Source organism: Lutra lutra, chromosome 13 (assembly GCF_902655055.1).
Source record: "Lutra lutra chromosome 13, mLutLut1.2, whole genome shotgun sequence".
Lineage (NCBI taxonomy): Eukaryota > Metazoa > Chordata > Mammalia > Carnivora > Mustelidae > Lutra > Lutra lutra.
In genome coordinates, this window is record NC_062290.1 from 17385079 (window position 1) to 17405524 (window position 20446).

The window sequence follows — 20446 nt, forward strand, 5'->3', positions numbered from 1 at the left end:
TTCCCCTCTCTCTGTCTACGTGTGATCTCTGTCTGTCAAATAAATAAATAAAATCTTTAAAGAAAAATTTTTTTGGGTGCCTGGGTGGCTCAGTGGGTTAAGCCTCTGCCTTCAGCTCAAGTCATGATCTCAGGGTCCTAGAATCGAGCCCCACATCGGGCTCTTAGTTCAGCAGGAAGCCTGCTTCCCCCTCTCTCTCTGCCTGCCTCTCTGCCTACTTGTGATCTCTGTCTGTCAAATAAATAAAATATTTTTTTAAAAAATTTTAATCTTAGGTTACATTAGTTTCACAGTTAATTTTGTACATTTTTCTTTTTTGTTGCCCCTCCATCTGTTCAGATAAGCATGGCCAGGAGCGCTTCCTTTATCAGGGGGAGTGTTGGGAGAGCTGCCCAGCAGGCCACTATCCCGCCGAGGGGCACACCTGCCTGCCCTGCTCAGACAACTGTGAACTTTGTCACAGTGCACACATCTGCACACGATGCATGGATGGCTACTTCATAGTGCCCAGCAACCACACCTGCCAGAAGTTGGAGTGTGGACAAGGTAAGGCTGCTCTGGGCCAGTCTTATACCAGGAGGCAGCATGAGGAGCTCTACCTCTGGATGGCTCTGAGATTTGAATTGACCTCCTGGCTTTAATATTGGCACCTGGGATGACTTTGTGTGACTGTATGTCCAGTGGGGACACTGATGGCTGCTCCTCCCTCTTCCTCCACACACCTTTCTCTGGGTCTCTTCAGACACATTCCAGAGACACAGAATGCAGCTGATCACAGAGACATGGATATTGAATCAAGGGTTTGTGGGTGGGGTATAATGGAGAGAAAATCAAATCAGAATTTGAAGGTCCTGACCAACAATTTTGTCCTTTCCTATTACTAGTTATGAGACCCTGCACAAAATCAGTCTAATTTCTCTATGCCTTTTATTCTTCGTGTGGGAAAGGGTGAACATTGCACCGAGATGGTTGCTGTGAGAAGCCGAAGAGAATAAGCTTACCTAAAGCTACTTGAAAATATGAAATGTCCTATAAATCATATGTGTTATTGCTACGGCCCAATTTCGTATCTTACATGGGAAGAAGATTAAAAAATAGGACTTAAATTTTTTATTCTTTTCCATGTAAGAATGCTACAGATTTTCTCTGCTCTGTATAAGAATTATGCCTGGTCTGGTGCTAAAAAGAGCTCCAAGATGTTTCTAGAATAATTAAGACATTCATTCCTTTTTCTGCTTTATGTTCACTAATGTAGTATAGGATTTAAATCTTGAAAAAATAATTTGGGAAGGCAGATTTAATAAGACAGAGTCTGTTCACTTATATACCCAATTCCATATTCCCAGAAATGGAACTTCTTGATGTCAAAACTAGTTGCATGGCATATAGCCCAACTTACTCTGTTTGTACCAATCTGATCCAATCTATTAAATTAATGGAAAGAGATTAGAAGGGGGATTCAGGGTGGGAGTGTAAATAGACTTTGAACTCATCTCTCCCTACAGACACTATAATTTTATGGCTACATGCAGAATAATTTTCCTCCAAAAAGGACCTGAGAACTAGATAAAGAGCACCTCTAAAACTAAAGATAAAAGAGACACATCAAGGGGAACCTAGGTGACTCAGTCAGAGAAGCACCGAACTCTTGGTTTTGGCTGAGGTCATGATCTCACAGTCATGAGATCAGGCTCTGTGATGAGTGGGGAGTCTGCTTCAGATTCTCTCTCCTTCTCCCTCTTTGCTCCTCTCCCAACTCACTTGCACTCTCTCGCTGTAAAATAAATAATAATCCTTTTTAAAAAGAGAGAGATACACAAGAAGACACAGAAAAAATATTCAAAGAAATAATGGTTAGAAACTTCTCTAACCTGGGGAAGAAAACAGACATCTAGGCCCAGGAATCCCAGAGAATTCCAAATAAGATGAACCCAAAGAGAACCACACCAAGATACATAATTAAAATGGTAAGAGTTAAGAGAGAGAATCTAAAAAGAGGTGCAGAAAAACAATTTATTTAATGTACAAAGAAAACTCATATGCCTATTAGAAAATTTGTCAGCAGAAATTTTATAGGCCAGAAGGGAGTAGCAGATTCAAAGTGGTGAAAGAAAAAAATTTCCAACCAAAAACTATCTACTTGCAAAGGTTATCATTCGGAATAAAGGAGAGGTTAGGAGTTTTCCAGATAAGCAAACTCTAAAGGAGATCATTACCACTAAAACAGCTTCACAAGAAACGGTAAGGAGATTTCTCTAAACTAAAAAGAAAAAACACTAATAATATGAAAACATATGAAAGTATTACTCTTACTGGAAAAGGTAAATACATGATAAAGGTAGTGAAGAGTAGATCTATCACTTACAAAGCAAATTTAAGGTTAAAATACAAAAATAGTAAAATTAATTAAAATTAAAATAATTATGGATGCATAAAATTAAAAGATGTAATATATGTCATTGAAATTATAAAATGTGGAGATTTGGAATGTGTTCAAAATTAAGATGCTGTCAACTTTAAAAAACCTCTTATATACATGGGATATTATATGTGGACCTCATGGTAACCACAAAGGAAAAAGACCATAGTAAATATTCAAAAGAAAATGAGGAAGGAATCTAAACATAACACTAAAGAAGGCCACCAGACCACAAGGGAAGAGAGAGGAAAAAGAAACAGAGAGGAACTTCAAAAACAGCCAGGAGACAATTATCAAAATGACAGTAAGTATATACTTACAATAATTACTTTATATGTAAATGGACTAAATTCACCATTCAAAAGATACTATATAGCTAGAGCTATCTTGAGAAAGAAGAACAAGCTGGAGATATCATGTTCCCTTACTTCAAACTATACTACAAAGCTATAGTATTCAAAACAATATGGTGCTGACACACCAAAAAAAGAAAAAGAAAATAGACATGTAAGTTGATAGAACAGAACTGAGAGCCCAGAAATAGACCCATGCATATATGGACAATTGATTACGAAGAAAGAACCAAGAACATACAAAGGAGAAAAGAGTCTTTTCGATAAATGGTGCCAAGAGAACTGGTGAGCTACATGCAAAAGAATGAATGTGGACCACTTCATTGTACCATACACAAAAATTAACTAAAAATGGATTAAAGACTCATCTAAAGAAGACAAACTGATGGTCAATGAGCACATGAAAAGATGTTCAGCATCACTAGTTTTTAGGGAAACACAAATCAAAACCACAATGAGATACCACCTCATACCCATTAGAATGGCTATTATCAAAAGACAAGAAATCACAAGTGTTAGAGAGAATGCAAAGAAGAGGAAACCCTCATACACTGTTAGTGGGGGTGTAATTTGATGTAGTCCCTGTGGAAAACATATGGATATTCCTCAAAAAATTAAGAATAAAACTACCACATGATCCAGTTACAACACTACTGGGTTTTTATCCAAAAAACAAGAAAACACAAATTTGAAAAGATATACTCATCCCTGTGTTCATTATGGCATTTACAATAGCCAAAAACCTGAAAATAGCTAAATGTTCACCAGTAGATGAAGGGATAAAGTTGAACCATTAAAAAAAAAGAATAAAATGTTGCCATTTATAATATGGATGGGCCATGAGGGTATTACGCTAGTGGAATAAATCAGGAGAAAGACAAATACCATATGACTTCACTCATATGTAGAATCTAAGAAACAAAACAAAACTGATAGATACAGAGAACAGACTAATGGTTACCAGAGAGAAGAGGGTGTGGGCTGGGAGAAAGGGCTGAAGGGAGTCAACTATAGGGTGATGGATGGTAACTGGATTTTGAGGGTGGTCACTTTGCGGTATATACAGATATCAAATTATACTGTATACCTGAAACACATAATTTAAAAAATACATTAAGAAATACTCAGAAAATAAAAATGTGATCCTGGAAATTTTTTTTTTTAATTATAGAAGAAAGGGGGAGGGGACACCTGGGTGGCTCAGGTGATTAGGCATCAGACTGTAGGTTTTGGTTCAAGTCATGATCTCATGGATAATGAGATCAAGCCCCACACTGGGCTTCATGCTCAGTGGAGAGTCTGAGATTCTCTCCCTCTGCCCTCCCCCAATTTATGCATACAGATGAGTGGCGGGGGTGGGGGGCTCTCTCTGTCTCAAATAAATAAATCTTTAAAAGCAACTATAGTGGGGCACCTGGGTGGCTCAGTCAGTTAGGCATCTGCCTTCAGCTCGGGTCACAATCTCCAGGACCTGGGATCAAACCCTCCATCAGGCTCCCTGCTCAGTGGGGAATCTGCTTCTCTCTCTCACTCCCTGTACCTCTGCCCCACCCCTGCTTGTTCTCTCTCTCTCAACTGAATAAGTAAAATCTTTTTTAAAAACTTTAAAATCACTGAGACAGTAGAACTAAAATAAAAAGTTAAAGTAGAAAACGGAGAAGAGGGAAGAAAAATTCAGGGTCAACCCAGGAATTCAAATAATATAGGTTTTTAAAGAGTAAACAGCAAAAACAGAATAGAGAACATTAACAAAGAAATAATTCAGAAAATTACCCCAGAACTGAAAGGCATGAATTTCCAGATTGAACAAGCCTTCTGCATGTACAGCCTAACGGATTTTAAAAAGACACACACCAAGGCACACCACTGTAAGAATCTGGAAAATAGATTTCTTTTTTCGGCAAAAGGAAAACCCTAAAAACTCCTATGAGTAAAAAAGCAGGTCATACAAGAAGGATTGGCTATCAGAATGACAACTTCTCAATAATACTGGAAACTAAAACATAAAAATGGGACAAAAACTTCAAACTTTTGAGAAAAGAAATCATTTCTCTTTTCAATCCTAAATTCAGTCAAGCCATGAGTCATGTGTGAGGGTTAAAAAAAGAGTATTTTCAATCATGCAAGTTTTCCAAAACTTTACCTCCCATGCATCCTCTCTTGGGAAAATTACTTGTAAAGGGTACATTCCACCAAAAAATAGAACAAGAAATTAGAAAATATGAGGTCCAGAAAATGGGGCATCAAAGGAAGAGAGGGATGAAAGGAATCCTCAGGATGACAGTAAAAAGATATAAATACAAAGGAAACAGTGAACAAAACAAAAAGGCAACCCATGGAATGGGAGAAGATATTCACAAATGACACTACAGCCAAAGGGCTGATATCCAAGATCTGTAAAGAACTTCTCAAACTCAACACCCAAAAACAAAATAAGTCAAAAAATGGGCAGAAGACATGAACAGACACTTCTCCAAAGAAGACATACAAATGGCTAGCAGACACATGAAAAAATGTTAATCATCATTAGCGATCTAGGAAATTCAAATCAAAATAAATTTGATTTATTATTTACATTATTATTTGTTATTTATTATTTGATTCTTACAACAGAATCACAAAGATTAACAAGGCAAGAAACAACAAGTGTTGGAGAGGATGTGGAGAAAGGGGAACCCTCTTACACTGTTGGTGGGAATGCAAGTTGGTGAAGTCATTTTGGAAAACAGTGTGGAGAATCCTCAAAAAATTAAAAATAGAGCTATCCTATGACCTGTCAATTGCACTACTGGGTATTTACCCCAAAGATACAGATGTAGTGAAAAGAAGGGCCATATGTACCCCAATGTTCATAGCAGCAATGGCCACAGTCGCCAAACTGTGGAAAGAGCCAAGATGCCCTTCAAAAGACGAATGGATAAGGAAGATATGATCCATATATACAATGGAGTATTATGCTCCATCAGAAAGGATGAATACCCAACTTTTGTATCAACATGGACGGGACTGGAAGAGATTATCCTGAGTGAAATAAGTCAAGCAGAGAGAGTCAATTATCATAAGGTTTCACTTACTTGTGGAGCATAGGGAATAACATGAAGGACATGAGGAGAAGGAAATGAAAAGTGAAGCGGGGGCAATTAAAGAGGGAGACGAACCATGAGAGACTGTGGACTCTTGAGAAACAAACTGAGGGTTTAAGAGGGGAGGAGGTAGGGAGACAGGTGAGCCTGGTGCTGAGTATTAAGGAGGACACATACTGCATGGAGCACTGGGTGTTATACATAAACAATGAATCTTGGAACACTACATCAAGAACTAATGCTATCTAGTGACTAACATAACACAATAAAAAAAATTAAAAAAAAAAACAAAATAAACTAATGCAAGAGCTGGGAGATTTCTACTTGTACAGTTGAGGATGAATTAAGGACAGATTCTGTAAAAATAAATAAGGAAGCTAGAAAAATAACAGCATAAGAGAAAACAAAAAGGTATACAAGAGCCCAAATATCATCAAAATGTGAATAATAGTATAATCATACTATAAATATTACAAACACTATAAATACTGAATATTAATCCAACAAAATTTATCATTTGGGAGGATGGAAAGTAGGTCTATGTCTGTTGGAATGGTGGTGAAACAAAGCTAGTCTTGACCACTACAGGTAATGCCTAAGAATAAAATCAAGAGGTAGGTAGCATCATAATCATGTCATTTAGACATTTGGAGGTTAAAAACAAAGAAACAGCTAAAAGAATTAAAATTTGTTGCCTCTGAGAAAAGGAAAGGGCAGAAAACAAGTTACACGCCAACATATTTTCATAGCAATGAACGCATCTCCACTCAGCAAAAATGAATCGTTATTTCTCACTCTTCCTGTATAGGTGAAGTTCAAGACCCAGACTATGAAGAATGCGTGCCTTGTGAAGAAGGATGTCTGGGATGCAGCTTGGGTATGCCACATTTTTTTTGTTACCTTAAGAGCTCACGTAGTTTTTTTTTTTTTTTCTCTTTTTTCCCACACCTCTTAATTTTTTCAGCAGGAATGTCATTGTTACCACCAGTAAACCCAAGTTTAAGGAAAGGACAGGCATCTTTTCCTCTGGTCGTTAGCTGTCTGGCAAGGGATACCTTCAGCAACCATGTTTCCAGTTACAGAGGATGTGGCCTCTCCTTGGCTTCTCAGGGTCACAAATAAAGAGATGAACCATGGTGGGAGAAAGAAACTCAAGCAAAGAAATGCCTAATTAATCTAATTTATTTGGCATGTTATTCACAAAACCCCAAGTTTGGGGGTTTTCCTTTGCGGAAATGACTCCATTGGCTGAAGCCTAAGACAATTCTTTGAGAAGAAAGCAATGTGGTGACTGAGTTGAAATCCCTCCATACAATGAACAGTCCTCGTCAGTCTTCCGTATCATTCTCTAATTCAAATCGCTGATCCCTTTCTCCCCATGCATGCCTGGTTTTCCTGTGGCAAGGAGGAGACGGACAGTCTGGACAACACAGAACCATTGTAATGGATATAAAATGAAATATAGGGAGGCCACCAAATTCCAGGAATGTATCTTAATGTAAATTTAGTCAAGATACTGAAAATTATTAATGCTTGGGTCTGTAGATCTTTGGGAGGAAACCCAAGCTAAATTAAAGAGAGTAATTTCTGTTCATGGAGTTTCTCTAGGACTGGATAACTCCTCCTTCTAAAACTTTAATGTGCACACAAATCCCACGGGGGATTTGTCAAAATGCAAATTCTGATTCACAGGTCTGGGTCGGGCCTGAGAATTACCTTTCTAATAAGGTGCCTCGTGAAGCCAAGGCTTCAGCAAACACTCATGAGATTGCAAGAGGTCAGGCTGTGCCAGGATTAAGTAGACTTTTTATCGACTTTACCTAAAGGATTTCCTTGAATTCTTAAATATTATACATGAATTATAATTTATCTGATGGCTGTCACAGATTCTCTCTGCCCTCAATGGAAATGATGCATTTTTATAATATCATAATGAAACAGAGGTTTTAGGAACTTGAATGCCATTCTCCCATCACTTTCCATTATGAAGTGGGGCATATGTTATTGGAAAATAAAATCTAATAATGAAATCACACTTAGGAAGGGGTTAACATTTAGAGTAAGAGATTTAAAGGCAAAAGTGCTAAGTTTCTGGGAAGCAAAAATAGACCTAAACAGACGTAATAAAACTACTAAAATTGAAAAGATAAGCAAATTCCAGAGTTATCTTGTGAAGTGACAGGAGGTGGTCTTCCTTGCAGGGAGCAAGGATAAATGTCCTGACTATCTTGAGTTCCCATTTTGCCTATTCCAAACTATATTCCTCCATTAGATTTCATATTCCAGCTAATTTTTGTGGTTTCCTTTTGCACCTTTGTTGTTATTATATGTTGTGTGAACATGCCAGCATCTTTGTGTATCACAGAGAGGGGTGTGATTGTTTGTGTGTGTGTGTGTGTGCGCGCGTGCACGCGCACGCGCGCCTACCTGTAAAATCCCCGAACCGGGAAACAGTGACAACCATGGTCACTAGGGGTCTACAAAATGCCCACCCTTCCCTTAGCTGATGTAGCTCCAGACAAGACCCAAGTTCAGCCACTGGAAAATAAAATCCTTATTAGACGTAGGCCACTTGGGGACTTAAAATCCAAAAGAATCAACTTGCAAAAAGAGGTAAGTTAGAAAGTTTGGTTCACTCTGCAAAGTGCTACTGAAACATTTAGTTCATTTACTCTTTTACGGAAATTTAATGGTTTACAATGTGTTGAGTGCTCCCTGCGGCACCGGGAATTCAGAATTGAGATGGTTGTGATCCCACTGTAAGGCCCCCTCTGGCTGGTCCATGTAACTTACCTGGAACTAAATCTTTTACAAGGCAAGCTGCCAGAATAGAGAGAGGTACAGTGTTCTGTGGGATCACAGGAGAGTGCCTAGTACATTCTAAATGCTGCTAAATTCTCATCTTAAATTAGAAATTTTCTCTTATGAAGTCTCTATACATTGGACCTTGTGAATTTTGAGGTTGCCCTGGCTGAATTCAATTATCACCTTATTTGCAGAGTCTTTGTCACTTTTTGTACCTGAGTTAAATCTCTTTTCTTGCTTCCCCTTGTTTCTAGGCCAGCAATAATATTTTTTACAGCTGATCTGTATAATATTTGGTGCATACATACCTTTCTGCCTCACTAAACTACTTAGCATAAGCTCTATGACTTACACACTGTGCTACGAAAAGAGCTAGCAGCAGGCCTAGGATATAATAAAGATACAAGAAATTTATCATGTATAATGTTTGTTGAACTGAATTTGAGAGTTGCCAAAACTTAAAGTAGGAGATGCATGGCTCAGGATATCCAGGGATCTAGAAATGAGGTTTTCTCTATTCAAACTTTGTTTGTGGGCCAAGAAGGGGAAATAAATCATATGATAAATAAATAATTTTTCATAAAATATTAGAACTATAAGGGAGATTTGAAGGGGACATGGCTTATCTAATTTCATTATTTTAAGATACAAATATAAATTTTAAAAGATATGAATAATTTACCTTAGATTTTCCCAAGAGTCTTCTTGTGAGAAGGTATACCATCTTTTAGAAAGAAAGAGCTCCGTTTTCTTCCATTTTAATAACGTAGATTCATCTTTGAACCTGAGCTAGACAATCTCTAGAAGAGTTATAGAAAAGTAAAATCAGTTACTTTGAGACATTTCTTCTATATCATGTAAAGGTGAGTTGTTGGAGATGGTGGAATTCTTTTTCTGAGTTTTTTATTCTTTTTCAGATCTTTGGTGCTACTATAGATTAAGATTTTTAACACCCAATATAAAAGAACTCAAATTCCAGATTGACTCTGATCTTGTCTAGTTCCTGGGTGGAGATACTTATTATTTCAAGGGAAGATTACCAGAAAGAGAAGAAAAAAGGAAATCTGATCAAAAATGGCTATTGTATTTTGAGGAAAATACTGAATTTGCTATTCTAGAATAAAACAGGAGTGTTTTTATTATTACGGGGTTGGATTTCTCTTCTTTTTTGAGATATAATTGACATAGAAAATTGTATTCATTTCAGGTGTACAAATAATGATTCAAAATTTATTTACATGTACAGTGATCACCACAATAAGTCTAGTTAATAGTTGTCACCTTAGAGTTACAGACTATTTTTTTGTGATGAGAATTTTTACAATCTACCGTCTTAACAACTCTCAATATACAGTGCACTGTTATTAACTATAGTCATCGTGCTACACATTACATCCCAGGATTTATTTATTTTATAAGTAGAAGTTTGTACCTTTTGACACCCTTCACCCTCTGCTTCTGGCAACCACCAATCTGTTCTCCCTTAGACTTCTCGCCTTGATTAGGCTGAAAACAAAGAGAGCATTTTATATAACACCATCATGCTCCGAGATGATTGGATGAGAAATTCTGTCTTTCTAGCTAGTATCTTCAATGGAAATTTTAAGATAAATCAAAGTTTTCTAAATTATATTTCTTTATTAATTGAGAGAATAAGTAAAAGGAGTCATTTTTTACTTAATATCTTAAGGTGTGTTTTTTTTTTGTTAGTAATAGGTATAACACTTGATTATAACTTGATTATAACCTAAGATTTGGGGCCCATACTTGTAACACTCTAACTTAATAATTGATTTTAATCCAGTCACTAAGATCTGTTTGCTTCCTTACCTTGTCAATAAAAAAGACATCAGTGTGCCTTTATTTTGGCTTAGAAGTAGGTGATAAAAATCCTTTCATTTTCACCCATTTAAATGGCTTTAGTCCCTACTCTTGGGGGAAAATATACACAAATTTAAATTTTTTAAGTGCTTGTAATACAAGAAAAAGGCTATAAGGATCAAACTGTTCCAAAAACAGAAGAGGAAGGAAAGCTCCCAAATTCATTCTATGAGACCAGCATTGCCCTAATACCCAAACCAGACAAGAAACTACAAAAAGCAATAAAAGAAAGCTATAGGTCATTATCCCTAATAAACATAGCTACAGAAGTCCTCAATGAAGTTGTAGCAAACTGAACTCAACAATATTTTCCTTTATTTTATTTTATTTATTTGATAGGCAGAAATCACAAGTAGGCAGAGAGGCAGGCAGACAGGGTGGGGGGAAGCAGGCTCCCTGCTGAGCAGAGAGTCCGATGTGGGGCTCCATCCCAGGACCCAAGATCACGACCTGAGCCGAAGGCAGAGGCTTAACCCGCTGAGCCACCCAGGCACCCCTGAACTCAACAATATTTTCAAAGGATCAAGTGGGATTTATTCTGAGAATACAAGAATAGTTCAATATTCATAAATCAATCAACTTGATAATCACATTAACAAAGTAAAAGATTAAAAAACATATGATCATCTCAAGAGATAAGAAAAAGTATGAGACAAAATTCAACATTCATTTGTGATAAAAACTCTTAACAGAATGGGTTTATAGGGAACATACTTCAACATAATAAAGGCCATATATGAAAAACCCACAGCTAATATCATACTCAATGGTGAAAACTGAAAGCTTTTCCTCTAAGATCAAGAACAATAAAAGAATGTCTACTCTTAACACTTTTCTTTTTTTTTTTTTTTTTAAGATTTTATTTATTTATTTGACAGAAAGATCATAAGCAGGCAGAGAGGCAGGCAGAGAGAGAGGAGGAAGCAGGCTCCCCGCTGAGCAGAGAGCCCGATGCGGGGCTCGATCCCAGGACCCTGAGATCATGACCTGAGCCGAAGGCAGCGGCTTAACCCACTGAGCCACCCAGGCGCCCCTCTTAACACTTTTTTTCAACATAGTACTGGAAATCCTAGCCTCAATAGATAGGAAAGAAAAAGAAATAAAATGTATCCAAATCAGAAATGAAGATGTAAAACCATCACTATTTGCAGAGGACATGATGCTAGATATATACAAAACTCTAAAGACTCCACCAAAAAACTGATATAATAAACGAATTCAGTAAAGACGCAGGATATAAAATCGATAAACAGACATGGGTTGCATTTTTATATGCATAGCAGAAAGAATTTAAGAAAACAATCCAATTTATGACTGCATCAAAAAATTAAAAACCTAGGAATAAATTTAACCCAATAGGTGAAAGACATGTACTCTGCAGACTATAAGACAGTGATGAAATAAAGTGAAGATAACGTAAATAAATGGAAAGATATTCCATGCTCATGGACTGGAAAACTTAATATCGTTAAATGTCCATACCACACAAAATACTCTATAGATTCAGTGAGATCCCTTTCAAAATACCAACAGTATTTTTAGTAAAACTAAAACAAATAATCCTAAAATTTCTATGGAACCACCAAAGAACACAAATAGCCAAAGTAATCATGAGAGAAAACAAAGCTGCAGGTATCATGCTCTGTGATCTCAAGATATACCAGAAAGCTATAATAATCAAAACTGTATGGTACTGGCACAAAAAGACACACAGAGAGCAACAGAACAGAATAGAGAGCCCAGAAATAAACCAACACCCAGATAGGCAATTAGTCTTTGACAAAGGAGGCAAAAATGCACAATAAGGAAGTCTCTTCAACAAACAGTGCTAGGAGATCTAGACAGCTCCATGCAAAAGAATCAGAGTGGCCCACTTTCATACACTATACATAAAAATAAACTCCAAATGGATTAAAGACCTGAAACCATCAAACTCGCAAAAGAAAATATAGGCAGTAGTCTTTTTGACACTAGCTTTAGCAAAATATTTATGGATATATCTCCTCAAGCAAGGGGTACAAAAGCAAAAATAAACCACTAGCACTACACCAAAATAAAAAGGTTTTGCACAGCGAAGAAAGCCATCGACAAAATGAAAAGGCAACCCGCTGAATGGGAGAAGGTATTTGCCAATCATACACATCCAATAAAGTGTTAAAATCTAAAACACATTAAAGAACTTATACAATTCAACACCCAAAAAACCCTCAAACAATCCAGTTGAAAAAATGGCCAGATGACATGAATAGACATTTTTCTTAAGAAGACATACAGATGGCAAACAGACACATGAAAATATGCTCACCATCACTAATTATTAAAGAGAAGCAAATTAAAACTAGAAGGAGCTATTATCTTACACCTGTCAGAATGGCTACAATCAGAAAGACAAGAAGTAACAAATGTCGAGGAGGATATGGAGAAAAAGGAACCCCTGTGCACTGTTGGTAGGACTGTAAATTGGTAGAGCCAGTGTGGAAAACAGTATGAAGTTTCTTCTAAAAATTAAAAACAGAACTAGGATACAATCCAGTAATTCCACTATTATTTATCCAAAGAAGATGAAAACACTACATGTAAAGATGTAAGCACCTTGATGTTTACTGCAGTATTATTTACTATAGCCAAAATAGGGAAGCCATCCAAGTCCATCGGTAGATGAGTGGATAAAGAGGGTGTGATGTGTACACACACACACACACACACACACACACACACGTGTGCGCGCACGGGCGTGCAGGAGTATTATACAGCCATAAAAAATGAGCCTTTGCCATTTGTGACAACACAGATGGACCTAGAGGATATGACACTAAGTGAAAAAAGTCAGAGACAAATACCATACGATTTTACTTATACATGGAATCTAAAAAACAAAACAAAACAAAAACAGACTCATAAATACAGAGAACAAATCAGTGGTTGGCAGAGAGGAGAGGGTTGTGGAGTAGGCAAAACAGGTGAAGTTCTACAATAAATAGGTCAAAGAGAGAGAATGTACAGTAGAGAGTATAGTCAATCATACTGTAATAACACTGCAGAGGGACAGACGGTGACCACCTTTGTATCATTGTGTGCATCGTGTATAGAATTGTTAAATCACTGTGTTGTGCCCCTCAACTAATATAACACTGTATATCAACTATACTTAAATAATAAATATTTTTTACAAGATAAAGCTCATAAAAATTCAGTGCCAAATAAGGGGACAGACATTCATAGCAATAGAATCTAGAAAAGGAGGGAATGTCTGGGCCCTGAAGTGGTCAAGGAAGGCTTCCAAGAGGATGGGAGTGGGAGTTTGCATGGAATTTAAACAGCTAAGAAGGCAGAGCTGCATTATAGAGGCGATTTCAAACTGGAAAGCAGCAGCAAAAAGGTCTGGAGGGTAGAATTTTTGCCATGGACTTTAGGACACCGAATGTACCAATTTTGCAGAAGGAATACAATATAGTTGCTCACCACCCCCAGCCACAGATTCATATTACATGGTTTCAGTTTTTTGCAGTCAAGTGGGGTCCAGAAGCATACGATCCCCCTTCTGACGTGTTGCCAGAAGGTCAGCGGTCACCTAACACTACGTCACGATGCCTTTGTCATTCTCCTCACTTCATCTCACCACATCATACTTTATCATCATAGAAAGGGGGAGTATGGACCAATAAGCTATTTTTCAGAGAGAGAAAGACCACATTCACATAACTTCTATGATAGCACATTATTATAATTATTCTATTCTATTATTAGTGTTAATCTCTTATGATGCTTCATTTATAAACTAAACTTTATTCTAAGTATGTACATCTAGGAAAAAACATAGTACACCTAGTGTTTGGTTTTACCCATGGTTTCAGGCATCCACAGGAGTCCTGGAACATATACTCCAGAGATAAGTTGGTGGGGTGGGGGGGTACTGTTAAGTAAATATAAGAGAATAAACAAAGAGAAGTTTACAGAAGTGGTAGAAAACCATATCTTGAATTCTGGATTAATGAGTTTAAAACTATTCTGTGGCTAAAGGGACTAATTAAAAGTTCTTTAAAAAGAGAGAGAGAGAATGTTTTGCAGAAGTGTTTTAAGAAGATTAACTTGGTAACTGTGTTAACTGTGTTCAGGATAACTGAAAGGGAGAATGACAGTAGGCAGAGAAATCAGCAGAAGATTATTTCAGAAATCTGGGTATTAAGTCACAGGAGCCTGATCTAGAGTAACAGCCAGGAAATGAAGGAGAAAGAAGTAGGTTTTAAAAATCATGTGCAACAAATTGCCCTTAAGCATAAAAAGAGATGCTTAACCTCATTCATTTTACAGGAAATGCAAAGTAAAACTACCATGACATACCATTTCTTGCATGTCAGCTTGGCAAAAAGTCCTAAGCTTACAATGCTTTATACAGGCAAGGCTGTAGGAAAACAAACGCTCTGGATTTTTACTGGTAGGAAGAATATTACAACAACTGTAGCAGGAGATTTGGCAGTCTAGAACACAATTACTTATGCATTTATCCTTTCCCTACAGCATCTCTTCTGGGAATTTACCCTGAGGATACACATCCACAAATTCAGAACAGGATATTCAAATGTAACTCTCTGTGGCATCATCTGTGATAGTAAACTATTTGAAACATCCTAAATGCTCATGCATGGAGGGCCGGTTGCATAAAGTAAGGTACACAGGCACTAGGGAGGGCTGTGTGGCCATAGAAAGAGCAAAGAAGGTCTATATGAACTGATAGTGATTTCACTAGGTACTGTTAAGTGGAAGGAGAGATGCAAAAAACACACAGTAAACTATCTTTTGAATAGATGTGTGCTCATATACATTTTTAACTACTTTTTGAATAAGAAATACAGAAAGAATAAACCAGAAAGAGATGCCTGGGTGGCTCAGTCGGTTGGGCGTCTGCCTTTGGCTCAGGTCATGATCCCAGGATCCTGGGATCAAGTCACGCATTGGGCTCCTTGCTCAGCGGGGAGCCTGCTTCTCCCTCTGCCTGCCAACACCCCTGCTAGTACTCTCTCTCTCTCTGACAAATAAATAAATAATTGAAAAAAATTAATTAAAAAAAAAAACAGAATAAACCAGAATACCAATGAAAACATTACCTATACAGAAAGAAGTGAAGGAGATGGAAGGGAAGCTACTCTAGGTATATCTTTGTACAGAGTTTTCATTTGAATCATTGTAACTAGTTTACATATTCATAGGAAATGACACAGTAATTAGTGTGAATGGTTACTACTGGCCAATTTGGGATAATTGGATCATCAAAACATAAGGATGATGAAGAATCACAATTCAATTAATAAAATAATCTATGCAGCAAAATAATATTTAAAGAAGACAGAAAGGAATATTTAGGGAAAATAAAGGGGAAGGCTCTTTACAAGAGTTTCAGCTGGCTTGTATGCAAGGAAAGAAGTAGAAAATTATCATTTTACATACCCTAGTGTATTGACTCAAAAGAGAGTCATCAGTGGATGCTAAAATCATTAGATGAAAAACGGAACAGGATGATTGTAGAGACTCCAAGTACTTCTATAGTTAATTACAATGGAGGGATTTGCTGGTTACCAACTTAAGTTATTATACTTGGTATGGTAAGTTCCACCCAACTCGATACCATGTATTTCCTGCTGTGATACATTAAGGAGTACACAGCATTACCTAGTATCCTTGACAACATTACACAACATTACTTAGTATCCTAGTATCCTTGTCTAATCCAATGCTTCTCAACTGGAGGCGACTATGACCCCAGGGACATTTGTCAATGTTTTGAGACATTTTTGGTCGTCATGACTGGGGCATTGTTACTTGCATCTAGTTACAAGCATCAAGGATGTTTTTAAACCTTCTATAATGCACAGGACTGGCCCCAACAACAAAGAATTATCTGGTCCAAAATGTCAATGCTGAGGTTGAGAAACCCTTACTTAGCTTGAAGATCACTAGCCTGAAGATAAATCCAGAATGTGGGATAGTGATAAGGCAACTGACCCACACTCTTAAAATAAAACAAAACAAAAGAACAACAACAACAAAAACACAACAGAATGAAAAAACAGAAAGAGAATTAATCCAGAGAATAAAGAGCCAAAACAACTTAAGAAAATGTGTAAATATTTATTGGAGCCTGGATTTTTAAAGTTTTTTATTAAATTATTTTATTTATTTATTTGACAGAGAAAGAGATCACAAGTAGGCAGAGAGGCAGATGGTGGGTGGGGGGAGCTCGAGGAAGCAGGGTCCCCACTGAGCAGAGAGCCCAATGCAGGGCTCCATCCCAGGACCCTGAGATCATGACCTGAGCCGAAGGCAGTGGCTCAACCCACTAAGCCACCCAGGTGCCCTGGATTTTTAAAGTTTAAAAAAATATATTTGGGGGTCCATTAAGAATATCTGAATATAATTGAATAATACTGAATTAATATTTCCTCAGCTGTGGCCATTGTGTTGTATTACATAGGAACTGGTTCTCTGTGTAAGAGATGGATGAAAAGGTATTTAGGGATAAAATGTCATGATGTCTACAAATTATTTTCAAACGGTTCGGGGGGAAGATCTAGCTAAAGCACATAAAATTATTCATTGCACTATTTCAGCCATTTTGGAGCTTAAGAAAAACGTTTTTTTGTTTGTTTGTTTGTTTGTTTGTTTGTTTTGTTTTTAAGTTGGAGGAATAAAAGTACTCCGTGCTCTGTCAGCTGAGAGGATGTAGAAACAAAGACATCTCAGTAGCAATGAGCACACCACGGGTCCAGATTTTGATTTCCTAATACCAGTCTCCAAAAAAGGACATTGAGGCTCATGGAGAACTGGCTGATTCTGGGTCTGGGCAGGAAATATACAAGATGAACCTGCAGCATCTTGTAGTGATAGAAAATGAGGAAGTCCTCCAAGAAAGAAGGACTCCACAGTGCTGGGGGGTATCTCAAAGGGACGTAGGGAAGACCTGAAAAAGTTCCCAAGAGCCAAACTGGGAACAATTTGAGCAATGACATAAATATAGTATTAGCTTATAAACCAAAGTATAAAATAAAAATTCATGAGTTTTTATCAATATAAATAAATAAATGGTTGAATAAATAAGTAAATGGAGAAGAAGGGACGAATCTTCAGGGCAAAAGAATTCCAAGTAACTTATTTGGCACTCCTCCCCCAGGGAGTGGGGCATAACTCTCCATCCCCTAAGTGTAGATGTCACACAGTGACTTCCTTCCAAGAATGTAGCAGGGAAGGGAGGAGGGGAGAACTTTATAGTGGAAATACCTGGCAGGCATTACCTCATCCTTGTGGTCAGGTCAACACCAATAGTGTTAGATTAATAGCACACACCCAGGGCTCCTGGGTGGCTCAGTCGGTAAAGCATCCAACTCTTGCCTTCCGCTCAGGTCATGATCTCAGGGGCCGGGGATTGAGCCCTGTGTCAGGCTCCATGCTGAGTGCCAAGTCTGCTTGCCTTCTCCCTCTGCTCCTCCCTCTGCTTGCACACTCTCTTGCCCTGTGTCAAATAAATAAATAGATAAAATCTTAAAAAAAAAAATTAGCATATACCTTTGATATGATGCCATGAGAATGGCACTTCAACTCTGTGGTCTTCTACTCCAAAACCCACACCCACAGGTTGATCATGAAAAAAACATGACAAAGCCCAATAGAGAGGTCTTTTGTCAAATACCCAGGTGGTACTCCTTAAATCTGTAAAGGTCATCAAACAGGTCAAGTCTGAGAAACTGTCACAGTCAAGAAAAGCCCAAGGAGACAAGACAGCTGTATGCAATGTGGTGTGCTGGAGGGCATCCTGGGATAGACAAAGACCCGAGGTAAAAACTAAGGAAATCTGAGGACATTACAGACTTCAGTTCATAATAATCATGCCATCATCATAAAGGGTAGGAGACAACTATTTGGCATGTTGGAAATGTCCTATGTCTTGATTATCAGGGGTGATTATATGACTACACGTTTGTCAAAATTCATACAAAGGGTAAATGTTACATTACAAAATATTTCAATAAATCTGACATAAAAAGCACAAGGTTGGAGTAAACCTATTAATCCCCCTCTTTCCTGTCCCTCCATGGCCTAACTCTAACAGTAAACTAATTGCTTTAGCATTTATGTTATGCTTACCAATGTTCCAGGTGCTATACTAAATTCCTTAAGCATATTTCCTCTTTTACCTCTAAAGAGTAGATGTCATTGTTGTTCACATTTTACAGATGAACAAATTTAGCTTTGAACAGTCAAGCAACTTGTGTACGGTCATGGGGCTGGTAACTGATAAACCAGGAATTGATTCGGCAAAGCCCAAGACCCAAACCCATGTGTTTCACAACTCTTCTACCCAGACCACCAAATGCTCTTCTCTTCTAATTCTAGAGAAAAGCGTATTAGTATTGGGCTCTATGGAATCATAAAAAGATAAAAGGAAACCTTACTCCCTGCCCCCTCCCTCAGTGCTACACACAACAACCATGGTACTTTGTTGGGCTACAGCTTTATGCCCAATGACATGAGTGAATGTCCCAGTCAGTCAAACTGTTAATTATAGCTGCGGAAATTGAATTGGGGTCGTTGTTCACCTGAAACTGTCAGCTTTCAGGACCTACATCTGGAATGTTCTGACACTGGGCAGAGCAGACAGGGGAATCCATAACTGAAAGTAGGCAGGCATGCTCTCAGTTAGCTCCAGATTCTTCTGCTGCCCTTAACCTCCACAGTTTTATTCACCTCCACAGAAACTCCTTTGCTCTTTGACAAAACTAGGTTCCAACCTTCTCTCCTCCACATGAATATGAAGTGTGCTCTCTCCACCCTGTCCCAGATTAAATTCAAACTTCAGGTCCAGGAATTAGAGAACCAATCTCATTTACCCTTGCTACTTTATCTTTCGATGAAGGAGTGAGACCTCATTCATAGAAGAAACAAATGTCTGAGACAAGAAGTTCAAGTTCTAGTTTTCCAATGAGGGACACATGCAGGGTTTTTCAAATCAGATACCGTGATCACGGATCTCTAGTTCACTTGTACCCATATATCCCATTGGACCTTTTCCAAAAATGTTCAGGGGGAAAAATATAGTATCAAACAGTTTGGGTACCTTCCAAACCAAAGGCATCACCCACTGTCCGGCCAACCTTAGTGCATGACCGAGGTGGCTTCCTAGATCAGCTCCATGGCTAGTCCAGGATGGCTCTGGTCTTTAAAAGGCCAAACACAGTCCAGCTTCAGAAGAAGGATTGGAGTTTAAATGCACTGTCACAGTTTGCTGACGAAAAGCCAACTCCATTAGACAGTCCTGCCTTGAAAAAAAAGCGTAAACCGCTTGTTTTTATTTTTTATGAGAACCTCCCTCTCCCCACATTTTCTAAATGATACCTCCTTTCAGAGATGAGCGTTTTGAAAAAAACAAATCCTTAGGGGCACAGGTTGAGTGCCTGACTCCTGATTTCGACTCAGGTCACGATCTCAGGGTCGTGAGATCGAGCCCCCCGTAGAGCTCCATGCTCAGCACCAGTCTGTTTATCCTTCTCCCTCCCTGTCTGCTTCTTCCCTATCCCTCTATCAAATGAATCAATAAAACCTTAAAAAAGAAAAACCTTAAAAAAGAGAGAACCCAATGTTGGAAGAATTTGCAGCAGTTCCTAAGTGCCCTCATCTCTTACTCATCCCACCTTTCCGCATTAATTCAATTAGCAAATATTTATCGCACGGTTTTGTGCTCGCTGCTGTCCTATCACTTGCTCCGTTTATCCCACAAAACATAGGGCCGTATACCCTAGTGTTTATCAAGCTCCATCACCGTTTAGCGCACCGCTAAACCCTTAATGTTAGATGATGTGTTCTCACATCTATGATCCAATGATTTCTACAGATGCAGAAACTGAGAAGTGGGGAGG

At 38.0% G+C, this 20446-nt stretch overlaps 1 protein-coding gene across 4 annotated transcripts in view; it reads left to right on the forward strand.

Moving 5' to 3' along the window:
- Nucleotides 1–20446, forward strand: part of PCSK5 (proprotein convertase subtilisin/kexin type 5) — a 461872-nt gene that overhangs the window by 365996 nt on the left and 75430 nt on the right. For all 4 annotated transcript variants that reach the window (XM_047699471.1, XM_047699474.1, XM_047699473.1 and 1 more), the window contains exons 23-24: nucleotides 340–546; nucleotides 6664–6732. In XM_047699471.1, coding sequence (XP_047555427.1) covers nucleotides 340–546; nucleotides 6664–6732 — 276 coding nt within the window. The remainder of the gene's footprint in view (nucleotides 1–339; nucleotides 547–6663; nucleotides 6733–20446) is intronic.